Source organism: Enoplosus armatus, chromosome 22 (assembly GCF_043641665.1).
Source record: "Enoplosus armatus isolate fEnoArm2 chromosome 22, fEnoArm2.hap1, whole genome shotgun sequence".
In the NCBI taxonomy this organism is placed as follows: domain Eukaryota; kingdom Metazoa; phylum Chordata; class Actinopteri; order Centrarchiformes; family Enoplosidae; genus Enoplosus; species Enoplosus armatus.
Genome location: NC_092201.1, coordinates 15,323,958 through 15,337,568, shown reverse-complemented (window position 1 = coordinate 15,337,568; position 13,611 = coordinate 15,323,958). Strand labels below are relative to the sequence as shown.

At 42.0% G+C, this 13,611-nt stretch overlaps 2 protein-coding genes across 2 annotated transcripts; one reads left to right on the top strand and one right to left on the bottom strand.

Annotated features, from left to right (window-relative positions):
* The first annotated feature begins 281 nt into the window (after window positions 1-281).
* Window positions 282-4,386, top strand: glipr1a (GLI pathogenesis-related 1a). Its single transcript, XM_070928999.1, has 6 exons — window positions 282-452; window positions 1,282-1,530; window positions 1,706-1,800; window positions 2,911-2,996; window positions 3,383-3,409; window positions 3,615-4,386. Exons 1-6 carry the CDS (start codon window positions 282-284, stop codon window positions 3,767-3,769), a joined length of 783 nt encoding a protein of 260 aa, XP_070785100.1. The 3' UTR covers window positions 3,770-4,386.
* Window positions 4,387-4,388: 2 nt separating this feature from the next.
* krr1 (KRR1 small subunit processome component homolog) lies at window positions 4,389-11,131 on the bottom strand. Its single transcript, XM_070928998.1, has 10 exons — window positions 11,056-11,131; window positions 10,092-10,267; window positions 9,056-9,190; window positions 8,746-8,871; window positions 7,958-8,041; window positions 6,901-6,957; window positions 5,788-5,958; window positions 5,415-5,492; window positions 5,065-5,161; window positions 4,389-4,959 (listed from the first exon to the last, which is right to left on the bottom strand). The coding sequence occupies exons 1-10, from the start codon at window positions 11,129-11,131 to the stop codon at window positions 4,805-4,807; spliced, it is 1,155 nt and encodes a 384-aa protein (XP_070785099.1). The 3' UTR covers window positions 4,389-4,804.
* Between the last annotated feature and the right edge of the window lie 2,480 nt (window positions 11,132-13,611).

Below are 13,611 nucleotides of genomic sequence, written 5' to 3'. Positions count from 1 at the left end.
GCAAACACAGATTAGTGTACAGAATATAAATTATACAATTAGAATGTATTGTGTAAATTCCTCCAATAATTGTTGTAAGACGTTTTACAAAAAACGAAACACGTCAACCTCATTGTCGCTTGTTTTACACAGAATCTCTCTCTAAACTAGCCTCTCAAAAACAGCACATACATCCTGTTCCTCTCGAGTGAGTAATTTCCTGTTAAAGTTTGAAAGATGCAAGTCTGTTTCACAAACCACAACTTCAGCGCCTTCACTTGTGGCGTTTTATCCTTTGAAGCATGGGGAGCATGGTGGAGATGTTACTGTGGGCCTGGATTATCCTGGACTCGGGGGTGTGTTCATTCTCACTGCCAGAGATCACTGATGGGAAGTTCATTGATGAATGTGTGAGGGAACACAACACGGCGCGGTCGTCCGTCAGTCCGCCTGCAAGTAACATGCTGTACATGGTAGGAATGATGGGCACTTCCTTTTCTCACTGTCTTTCTCACTATTATAAACAAACAGACAAAGGTGCAGCAGTAAAACGACCTCGCCAACACCACAATAGGTCAACAAAATAATGTGAATCATTGATGGGTAAAGACGTAAAGCTCTGAAGTAACATTACCCAAATCACCCAAATTACAAAACCTACAAAATTCTTACCTCTTGTGGTGTCAAGCCATTTGGTTTTATTCGTCCAGGTTTTGCAATATCCATCTCTGAGGTTTGTGTTTCCAGCATGAAGTCCGAGTCACAACAGCACATAAAATGACAACATTTCGCCGGGAAGTTGATTTATTTCAATGAAATCTATGTTATCAGTTTATGCGCTCGCAGGCAAAGTAAATCCGCACAAATCTTTCGCATTAGGTTAGACAAAAGTGAACGCCGACACATTGAAAATGCAGACCTTTGCGGGAACAAAGAGCCGGAGACTCTTAAATAGAGGAATCTATCTTAGCTTGTTAGCTGTATTGCACCCAGCTGTTCCTGGCCTCTTAGCATGCCAGCTACTACTACTACGAGTAGTTTTTCTCTTTCGTGAAGATGTACAGCGTGACCTGGCCGCAATGGAGGTGAATGGATTTTCGTTCACAGGGATGTCTTTGGATTTTCCCAGACTCAGGGAACGTACACTGCTGTTCAGCTTTGCATTCCATTCACCTCCATTGTAGCGGAAGAAATGTCAAAACCTGGACAAATACCACAAGGAGGAAGCGAGAGGACTTTAAAAACTTCATTTAAGAAGAGGCGGTGACAGCTGCTTCATATTCCTTATCCCTGCTTGTTCAGACATGGGACGAGGGCTTGGCCATTACTGCAAGAGCGTGGGCAAGACGCTGTGTGGTTGAACACAACATCTACCTCAACGATGTCCGCCGAGTGCACCCTACCTTCTCCTCTGTAGGAGAGAACATATGGACAGGCTACCCGCCATCATCATTCAGTGTGACGCAAGCCATAAAACGTTGGGTGGATGAGGAACAATACTATGACTACAACAGCAACCGCTGTACAGACGTCTGTGGCCACTACACACAGGTGTGTGTGCTTTCTACTGTTAATATACTATGATAATGAACTTTCCCTCTGCGTTTCCCTGTGTGTGTTAAAATCACAAAGTCATAAAGAGACGAGTGCCAGCAAAAAAGGGGAACTGCTGAACTGTTTTATATTTGATCTGCATTGCACTATTTAACCCTTCCGTTGTCCCCAGGTTGTGTGGGCAAGCAGCTACAAGGTTGGCTGTGCTGCCCAGCTGTGCCCGAATGGCGTCAGTAACGTTGTTTTTGTATGCAACTATGCCACGGCGTAAGTTGAACACGTCTACAAATACACTCCAACTCCGAGTTCACGACTGTTTGTTTTAGATTTAAGGGTGTAACTGGCAAGGCTCCAAAAAACGTTGGATCATTGTGTACATTAAGTGGCACATTTCTCTGCTGGGGTTTAAGGTTGGGTTAAAAGGTTAGGCAAGCTGTCAGTCCTGCTTTTGTGTGAAAGTCGCACACTGGAACGTGTACACACATATGATGATCCGATAGAACATTACTCATTGCTGTAGATTAAACTACCCAACAGTATATAAAGTAATTAAGATAAGCACAACCATAAACATCTACAGCAGTAGTGCAACATACACATTAATGCAGCAATGAATCCCAAAATATCATATATGACAGCAAAACACTGACAGGGATCATTTTTCTGCATGCAAGTACTTTTACTTTTGATACTTTAAGTACATTTAGCTGATAATACTTACATATTTTTAATGAAGTTAAGTAAGGTTTTGAATGCAGGACTTTTACTTGAGGTGGAGTATTTTCGTTAATAGTGGCTACTTTTACTTAAGGATCTGAATATTTCTTCCACCACTGCTGACAAATATTGTGTGTAAAGCTAACACTGTTGCCCGGGGTGCCATGTTCCTTCATTACCTTGAACACACACCATCCTGCTGCCATGAATACTCACTAGAGCATCAAATGTGTATTAATCCACCGCTCAAAATAGTCCCTAACAAATTCATGATTTCCTCCTGTTTGACGAACGTCTCTTAAAAGTAGTCAGCAGGAACCAATGGGCTTGGAGCCGAGTGCCACAGACAGAGCAGGGAAGTCGAACAGCAATGAGAGACTGACTAACACATTGTCTATTCATTTGTGGACAAAATGAAGGATAGACAAATGCCAGCCCTTATCCTTTTCAGCTTCCCTTCTTAGATTACCACATCTCAAAACAGACAATGTGACAGACGTAGGCTAGCTGCAATTTCTCCATTTGAAAAATGACAGAAAAACAATAGTAAGGAGATAAGAAGCTGGAAGGTTCAGAGCAAAGATGACCCCAGAATGAACAAACATTTGCTACCTACAATATGGGAAACTAATTTAACTGAGATGATGGTTCCTGGCGCAGGGGTAATATGAACGGAGGGAAACCATATCAGTCTCAGAGGGGAGTCTGCTCTGGATGTAAAGACACCTGCGAGGAGAATCTCTGCCGTGAGTATATATTCATTTCTTTGTGATAAAAACAATCCTTTCTGTGCTGATTTTGAATCAAATTTGAGTCTTACAGGCATTTTATTTCTTGGCTTTTTGTGACCTCTGAGATTCTCACAGTTCAATCATTTCAAGACTGGCCGAAAACCCCAAATCTAAAAAGGCTAGATCTTCGATGATGTTATTCAGTCATAGATGTTGTAAACATTATTACTGACACAGACTTTAACAAGCCACTTGAAAACATGAGAAATAAACATAAAGCGTTTATCCCTGAAAATAATAGGAAAAAAAGAGATATATCTGCTCAATAGGAAGACAAAACAGGAAAACTTTTCTTAGGAGTTAAAAGTAGGCATTTCTAATGTGTCCTAATGTCTTTACAGGTAGCCAAGAACGAGATTCACAGGAAAGTGAGTGACGCCACATAAGCTGGAAATAGTTTGAAGCAGAGATGCAATCCAGCTGAGCTACAAAATACACACACTTTGCTTAAACAGTAGTTGTGTTGTCAAACTGGGTGTTGTTGAAGAAGTGATCAATACATTCCACTGGATAAAATCAATAACTAGGTACCAGTACAGAAACCACTCGGTCCGACTTCATTTGTTTTTTCAGGCTACAACTGGACCCCCGACTGGGACCCTGCCCTGGCTAGCAAGGGCTCCAACTATGTGACCATTCTGGTTGTCCGGCCCGTTGCCCTCATCTTCACCTTCATCACAGCGTATGCGGTCCACCACTATTTCCCCGATGTCTTCTGCTATGAATAGACCACCTGTGGTGACCTGAAGGACATGGACTTGAAGATGGAAATTCAAGTTTAATTAAACCTTTTATTCTTTGTTCTAGCAAAGCTGTACATAAACTGTCACAAGGTACTTGCATTAAACCCACCAGCTTGTTAGTAGAGCCACAAGAGACACAGCTAGCCACAGTTTTAAGTCATCACAAGGAAACTGGCAACCGCGTAAACCTAGAAAACTAAAGCAAACACACCCAAAATGTCCACCAGTTCTATCCACTATTAAATTAAAGCTGCACTAATCAATGTATTATATAATATTTTTATATGAATTAATCAGTCAAATGACTATGTGAAATGTAAAAGGAGTCGCTCATGGTGATGAATAGTGATGAGTGTTATCACACCTCAGCTCTGTGGAGTGTTTAAGCATATTTCAGCACATTGTTTTGGTGGTTTAAGTTCAACTGGACTTTAAACCTGACTGACCACCCATTAATGTGGACTCTGCTATAAACCTGCATCTAGAAATGTTGCCAAAGCCCCCCACCACCCCGGTACCTCTACAATAAAGTTGCTGGATTCTGATTCTGAAAAAATGTTCTCATGACCAAAAGGAATTAAAAGGCAAACATACAAAAATAAGACTTGTTTAAAATCCTCCTTTAATTTTACACACACCAGTCTTAAAGAAAGAAAAATATATTTTTGAAACATAAATACTGACAATGTGAAAAGCTAGTAGAAGACAAACGAGGCAGACAAGAGGTAAATGCGTGACATCACTCACTGGTGGTCTTGTTCATCTCCTTTGACTGAGAATTGGTCTCTAGACAGATGAAAGTTATACAAGGTAATATGAACAGGAAATCCTCACAACTAAAGTAGTTCAATAAAAACGTCCATGACAGTTTGCAATGGAATTCATTTTGATCCAAGAACACACGTCCGACGTCCAATCCTCCTGCGTCCTTACAGAGTCCTTATTCTGTCCAATATGACGGCCCAACAAATACCGTATCACATGGTACACGTTCCAACAGAGGTGGCGCCAAGTCTGTTCTTAGCCTTTGTTTTTTGTTTTGTTCTTTTTCTTTTTGTCGGTGGTGCTACTGGGGGGAGGAGCAGGGTTCGCTGGCGGAGCCCCCAGTCTCTTGGATTTGGCTTTTTTAACTTTCTCCTTGATGGCCTCGATGTCCAGCTTGCCTTCTGTAGGAGCTGTGACAGAAACCAGGTCAACAAGGGTTAGCTGTGCTATTAAAGTGAACAGTTTCAGACATATTTGCTTTGTTCTCAGGTGAAGGCTTGCTCCTTTATTTCTACCTTTTGTGGTTTTCTTCATTAAAGGCTTCTCTTTAGGAGGAATGAAGGCTTTGTTCCGCTCTTCCTGCTTCTTGGTCAGTGCCTCTGTCTGTTTCACCTGAGAAAGAGGAACAATTGCCAGTTCTCAGAAGATGATGCAAATCTTCCCCCCTGCCATCTTTCTGCAGTATTTTACAGAGACTCCGCAAGCTTAGGAAGTTTCAGACTTTTATGATGCTACCTGGAATTCGACCGCTCTTCAATGAAACCGTAACTAAGCAAAAGATGGCAAAATGGCTGGACTTCATTACTGTAATATCACTCATGTAAAGAGGAAAGGCAGCCCAGCAGGTGATGAATCCAGTGCTCACCTTGATCGCTTCCATCTTCTTCCTCTTTTTCACACTTTCACGCAGGAAGAATTCTCCTGTGGCCAGTTCCAAGTCAACCTACAAAGATGACCCACAGAGTTAAAATCAACGTTAAAATAAACAGTCTCAATATGCAAATTGGTCCTTCTAATCTTTTTATCAGAATGGCCTTTAAAATGCCTGCTTTTAGCGTAGCTTTTCATAATATAGAAAAATGTATAAAATGTGTAAAAATGCATATATGTGAAGCACCACGTGTCATCTTTAGCTCTTGAAGCAAGGAAACGAATGTTACTGTGTTCTCCATAGACGAGACAGAGAAAGTTGTTCAACTGTGAATGTTAAAATATGCGTTTTCAAGCTAACTTCTGACCTTGCTCTCTGGCTGTGATGGAGGGAACGGCGTGTACTCCTTCTTCACGCTCTTCTTCTTGGGCTCCCGGCGCTTGGCCAGGTTCTTGTGGCGGAACTTGGGCAGGAAGCGTTCCCAGCTCTGCATCCGCAGGTCGGGGTCTTTGGACAGCTCCCGTTTGATCATCAATGTCTAACGGTTGCAGCCATCAGATTTGGAACGGTGTGGTAGGGGGAGGGTGGAGTAAAAGTAATAGAAATGTGATACTTTGGTATTGACTCGCCATCTGCCCTGTGTGAATCCCAGTCTTACAAACTGCCAGGATAAAGACAGACAGACAGCCAGCGGGGCAACTGTTGCTTCAAGGCTCACCCGCTCAATTGTGCTAGCATCCCAGTGGCAAATTAATAGAAACTAGTTTGTTGAGTCCAAATACTGATCACGAAACATGTTTGATACCAAGGGTTTCACAAACTACTCAACTAATCGTATAGTCAACCGCTAAAACCACAAGTGGGCGCTGTCGACAGCTCATGGATAATACATGTTTAGTAACTTCACCAGATCGACAGTAGTTGCAGTAGGGTACTCCACCTATTTAGAATCACACTCATGTAACATTGGCACTCACAATGGAAATCAATAAAAAAAAATGGACCAAAACCAGAAATATCATCTTTCTTATTCCATGCATTACTATTCCTTGTCAAAACCTTGCACCTACATTACCCACAATGCAACTCAACTTGCGCCACTGGTTCGGAGATTTGGTTGTATATTGCTAGTAGCTGCCACAACAATCCCCAGTGCACTTCATTGCCTAATGTATCAGTATTGACCAGCGTGACGGGTACTAGGTAGTCCTGAAAGCTCTGCTTTAAAAACAGAAAGACTGCTGCAGAGCATCTGTTAGTCTCTCATGCCCTCAGCTCCAGGCTGAGCCAGCCTTGGCGTACAAACCCAGAGAGATGGATTTCAGTCAGGAGATCAAGAACAAGGATGGAAAACATCGTCATTGGGCATGAGTGCAGTCTGTCCCAAACATTTTGATCCATCTAGAACTATCGCTTTTGAGCTGTGGCCTGGCAGAAAGCTGCCTCACCAGCCAGGTTTCTGTCTGCAGTTTGAACGTACCTTGATGTTGTAGATGGGGTGAATGTTCTTCATCGTGTCCATCACTACTTTGCGTACCTGAACAGAGAAAAATAAAAATAAAATGCTTCTACATTCTGTGTATTTGTGTAAAATGTTACTCTGATTTGAGTATTCAGGCGTAATTAAGATTTGATCATTTAAAAAAATACATTAAGAATGTACTTTCATTAAATCTCAATTCACTATAAATGTTACTTCATCACACATTTTAATTATAACTGAATTTGGATATCATTTTTGTTTCGGTAGAGACCATATTATTTCAAAATGCCCTTTTTCAAAAGCCTTTTTTAATTCAAACTGGCATTTTTCCCAATGACACTTTTATTTCAAGTCAAGTTAAATAACATCATAATGCCACATTTCATAATAAGATATTTTATTTCAAAATGTCACTTTTCACAACAGTGGTGTTGTCAGTCCATCACGTACCCCACTGCCTCTCTTAGGCTAAACAACTGCTACCAAATGTAGCCAGGTAGCTCCTGTTAGCTAGAGCAACAACAATACCAAAATTACTCTGAATCAACCAACTAGAGGCTGCTGCTGTAAAGAAGGACTAAACTGGCTTACAAGCTAGGCCGGTTTGTGAGCTTGGATAATTACTGGGTGTCAAAGTGAAGCAGCAGGGGCACTCTTGTTAGCTAAAGCTCTTTCTTCTCCCTTTGTTTGCTGGATACTACCATTTGCTGCTGCAACCACCCAGATTCCCAAACTGGCGTCATTATCACAAACCGGTTTGTGTTGCACCTCAACACAGGCAGCGGGGAACACACACCGTATACACAGAGCTCACATTTCAGATGCCAGGTGTTCTTTATGTTGGTATGTCGTGGAGGGTTAGCACGCATGTGCTCAGTGTAGACACATATTCCTAGGCAGAATTTTTTTGAGAATGAATAAAAGTGAATTTGTTGTTGTATCACACAGTGAATTGTGTTTACACCAGTGGATCTTGCCTCCTCACGATCACCTGCTGGGGGGGTCCGTTTCTCCACCCTTTATATTTACCACTAGACTCCTATGACGTTCTTACCTCCTTCAGGCCGTTGTAGGGCCCCAGGGCAGACACCGTGTTGCCCTGCACCATCACATAGCAGTTGGTCAACAACTCTAATGCCTGGAGAAAAGGGAACAGGACAGCAAAGCATTTAACTCATGACATGCTGCCACCTAGTGACATGTATCCCTAAATGCACCTTAGCGACCACAGACACTGTCCAGGGAGAATACTCAGTAAGCTCAACAGTCTGAAGCTTTGTTCCCACTGTAGCTCAATGTAACTCACTTCAGACCTTTTACTCCTCATATTACACTGGTCTGCAGTTTACAACTGAGTATTAGGGAAAGAACAATTCTCAAAATATTCTGACTTTACTCTCAAAAACAATTTCCTACAGTCAGCATGCTCAACTTTTACATCAGCAGTGAGTTACTATGAAGGTTTTTCAGCAGTACAGCCTTCTTTACCATGTCCAGCAACAATGCACCAATTCCAAACCGTATACAAATTAGATTACATGCTATGTTGAATATTTTGGGGTGCCTGTTTGAGCCACAATGTGATGTGATTGGCGAATGGTATTCATTAAATTAGCCTTTAATTGTATTACATTACTACATGGTATCAGGTGGAAATGTTCTCATACTTTATAATTATGTAAGTGCACATCGCCATCTTTCTCAATTCACTTGGGAATCTTGTTATGGAAGTAAGTTACCTGAGGTAACAGTCTACATTTTTAACAATCAACAATGAAAAGAAAGCAGTATCTCTGCTGCCTCCCAGCAGGTATGAGATGCGGATTTGGGTGTGGAACTGACCTTTAGGGTGGAGCCCTTGGGGCCAATCAGCCGCTGTCTTCGCTTCACAAACCGCTCTCTGTTCCTCACCAGGGTCCCGATTTTGATGATGTCACACGCTATGTCATCCTGTAATATCCGCACAGCCTGGAAACAAAAGAAAAACAGTATGAACAGAGAAGCAAAAAGATCAGAAATCAGTATCACTCCTGTGTTTGCAACTGCTGTCATCAATAAAATCTACATACGGTAACATATATGGTGACAGTAACCAACAGACAACAACCCTACATGACAGCAGTGTCCTGTGTGTGAGCACAGTGATCATTACCTGTTCGAATGGGACACTCCTGGCGAGCAGCTTGATGAGATCTCTGGCTCTCACAATGGCATATGGGTCAAAGGTTTTCTTAGTGGTGCAAACCGTGACGCTTCCCTCGATCAGGTCCAGGGAGGCCTTGACATGCTGAGAAGAACAGAAATACATGTTACACAAGATTAAGGAACTAAACTGCACAGTACAGGTCTGCAATTCAGCCTTAAAAGATAGCCATGTAATGCAGCCAGGTTCAAGCTCATGTGCTTAAAAATACATATTACTTTTAAGTGTTAGTTTCAATGCGTAACCTACGATGATACTTTGATTACAACAAATATCTTCCTTCATCTCACATGCACTATTATGCAGCAACAATATTAGTATCGCTGAAAGTATAAATGATTAGATTAACTAAATGGTAAGGATTTGTTTGCTTTTCTGTTTCAAATCATCATAAATAGAATATCTGGAATGTTTGGATACGAGTGTTAACTATGACAAAATGTCTTGAAATTGTTATCAATGAATAAAAACAAAACAGCGATGTGAAAGACCTGCATGCATTTGTGGAATTAGTTAAATTGTACACTCTTCACTGGTAAAACGTATCCTCCATCACCCAAAAATATGTCTTCAGAAGGTAATTTAGCAATTTTGCAACACTAAGCAGCATCTGACATTTCAGTAACGTAATGACTTTGCAATGTTTGTTTATGTTACAGGTAGTTGGAAGGAAAAACTAACCTATATGGACTAAACGCGTCCACAGTCCCACTGAAAGTAAGACAAGCAGCAGCAACAAAGATCTTTATTTTTTTGTGGAATAAAACAGGACTAAAATGAATGAAAATCTAACAGCTAAAATGTAACTAAACCTAATATACATTTTAGTCCAATCAGTTGCCAAACTGAACACTGTTTTGGTCTCTGTTGACAAAACAAAATTAGCCATTCGAAGACATCAATTTGATATTTTGTAGATGACTGAAGGGATGTTTTCAGCACTTTTTGTTTCAGGAAAAGGCTTGTGCTGAATCAGTGAACTTACTGCCTCTCCTAAGGCCTTCTCCACAAGCGGCCAGCACTCTTTCAGGTAGGCTTCTCTGTATTTGGGGAAGAGGGTGGCGAAGCTGCTCTCCTCCAGCAGACCGCGGGGGTTGTCGTCTTTGGTGAACCCAGGCTCTTTCCATCCATCAGGAACAGTCAGGAGTTCGGATTCATCCGCTGCATGACACAGACATCAGAACCATTTTGTTTTTTCATACAACTCTTTAGACTGTCTCCTCCGTAAAATTATCAGGAATATTAATATGGAGGAAACCAGTGTACAGTCTCCAGCCCCGTGTTGTATTGTATTTTGGTTGTTTTAAGACTGACCCTCTCTTAGCTGTAGGACACTGGTGTTTGTTTATATAGCACAATGTACAGACAAAGATTAAAAGATGTAGTTTTCCATGGAACAGTGCTGGATGGTAGCTGACAGCCAACTAGCTAGCCAACAGTAAGAATCTACTATTCAAGAGGGATGTTACGTAACATGAGACTTAATGTATTTCTTTTCTTTATCGACATTGAAAGGAGAAAAGATACATGGACAAGTAGATAACACGCAACAACCTGTATAACAGCCATGTCTGTTCTAGAGGTTAATAACTAATTTAGCTTAACGTTACAGTAGTGCTTTAAGGTATGCTATAAAGTTCTTAAGACGTTTACATTAAAAATATTAACAGTATACAAATTTAACAGAACCTAAAATGTTTTCTTCCCGTTGTTTTCCTTGGTGTGAACACCAAACTAAGCCAACGAGAGGAACATATATTCAACAAAACCTTCAACAAATGTTTACAACACAGGAGAGCTCGCTTGCTAGCTCAATGCTAATTCATGCGTGCCTGGGCGACTGACATGTTCAACACGCCAATTGGCCGACAGACCCCGGCTCTGTTTCACAGAATTGGCGCGCTGGGAGTCGCTTAAGAGTCTTCAGCTCGGCAGCATCCATAACTCACCTTGGTTTTTAGTCTTTTTCGACTTTTTCCCTGTTTGTGCTTCACTCACGCCGTCTCCCGTCGCGGAGGACGCCATTGTTGAGCTTACACGGAGGTGACGTAGGGGCTTTTCTTCTTCTCTATCCGGCAGACCAGGCCCAGTTTAGTGCACTACTGCCTCCCATTAGTGTGGTAGCGTCATTGTTACTTTTGCCCTGCGACGTACTGTAGATCTGTGGGTCTGAGGAAGTGTACTACTTCCCAAGCTCCCTCGCCCAGCAGTGTTCTACGGGAATTTTAATTCCCAGTTTGCCTAATTCTATGAATAAAACCCTCCGTGCTCTGTGCTTCCCCACTAGCATCTTTCCGAGGCATGTTCAGTCTATTGCCCGGTTTAACTGATGGTTGGATGTTGTATAGCTTTAGCGCCCTCTGCTGTTTGCATCCATGCCAAATGGCACCTGCACATCTACACTTGCCCCCACATTGCCCTCATGACATCCATAGAAAACCCACACTACATCCCTGCCTCTCCAGTTAATGAATCAGTGCATTTGCTCAGTTTCTGCCTATATCAATTTTTGTTCTGTTAAATTTTAAATACAGAGGTTGTTGTATTTTATTGTTATTCAATAAACCGTTTAATTTACATTTTCTGTAAACTTCATTCTCCGTTATGAGGGTCTGAATACTGTTTCAAACTAACCCTTCTGCACACTGCCAGGAAGAGAATTAAGGATCTTTTCGATGACTGATTATTATCTGTCAGGTCTGTCTTTTTTTAAATACTGTTCTGTGTCATTACAGTGAACTGTCTCCATGATTAACGCAACGCACTCGCAGACGATGTCCCAAACACTTTATTGCAGTCGTAGTCGTTCATAGTAAGTCATGATCGCTTTGGTTGCGCTCACTGACAGTGCGGTTACTACCAAAAACCCTATTGATCCGGCCACAATGGAGATCATTGTCATGTGCTCTGCCCCTGCAAAGAGACGGACACAAGTCATTTCATTAACTCTGTATTCAGAGTGCACATATACACCACATATTGAACTTCACGTTAGACTAATGATGAAACGCGCACAAGGTCAATGAGAAAGTACGAGATATTTTGATTTTTATCATAAACTCACAGTGAGACGGTCGGACTCCTGACTTCGCCCTCTTGTCGACCACCAGAGGTCCGGCAGACACGACGGCAGCACGTTTCCCCTTTCTGCCCGCCTGGCTCGCTGACCTCTTGGTGCGCTGCTGGCTGGTGCAATTCTATTACAGAATCAGGGTCGGCTGGTGATTTTCACTCCTCTACACGTATTTGATTTGAGTTATTTGATGTGAGATTTCACATAAGGAACCTGGTGAGCTTTTAAAACATGATGCATTTTTATAAAAGCACATAAAATAGTCAAATAGCTCGACCGACGACAACAGTGAAATGTTACTTCCGTTAATAATAATCCAATAATAAGATATAATAACAGAAGTAACACTCACAGGCACCTTTTTTGTGTTATGAATACTTTTACTTTTGATACTTTTTGCTAATTATACTAATGTACTTCAGACATTTTCAGTGCAGTTACTTGTAATATTACAAGTATATTATAAGTATTTTTACACTGCAGTATGGCTAAGTAAAGGATCTGAATACTTATTTATCGGAGACAGCCGGACTTATTGTTGCCTGCAAGGAGGCACAGCCTTAAAGCCTCAAGTCAGGGAGCCAAGGTCCTCCATTTGCATTTAATGCCACAGATTACATGACAGACTGAGACATGACTGGCTGCAGCCTTTAACTCTGCAAGGCTTGCACCGATGCATATCTGTGGCAGGTATATGGTAAACCGCACCACTACACCTCGAGAGTCAGCCAAACATTAGCCTTATTCATGACCGGGAACCTTTAAAACACTCCTTGATTATAGCAAGGCCAGCATCAAGACAGCAGGTTTTACATCTGGAGGCTTTTTGGGCAACATCACAGGTAGAGTCACCAGTATCGCACACCAATGCAGTGACCAGTAGTTGGCATCAACCGATGGCTGGAAGTGCTGAAAATATGTCAACAGCTAATTGGTCCAAAACATTAGCGGGTCTATCTCAACCTTGAATCGACCCTTCAGTTTACCTTCGTACAGTCCTCGTCATGTCCACATATGTTGGCCAGGCAGTGAATGTAGATGGGCAGCCTTTTGGGCATGGTGAACATCTGAATGGAAAATCTGCTTTTCTGTTCCAGGCCGTTAACAGAGAGCCAGCGGAAAGTGTAGTCAACAGGACAGCTGCGGAGAGGATATTCATTATCTAAAAAGGGACCCGCAACCAAAGATGGAAGCAGAAGCTACACATTTTATGATGAATACAAAATATGTCTAAACATCAGTCCATCAGAGTCACATTTTCGCCTACCTGTCCCGCAGAAGAACCCCCTGGACAGAGTCCTGTGGGTCGGGGCTCTCGGTGGCCCAGCATGACTCCAATTGCAGGAGCACGTCTGAAGCCAGAGAGTTGTTTGTCTGCAGGGCCACCTGGAAGAACAGGGTGTCCTCAAGCCCCAGGACTAAGGCGTCCCTG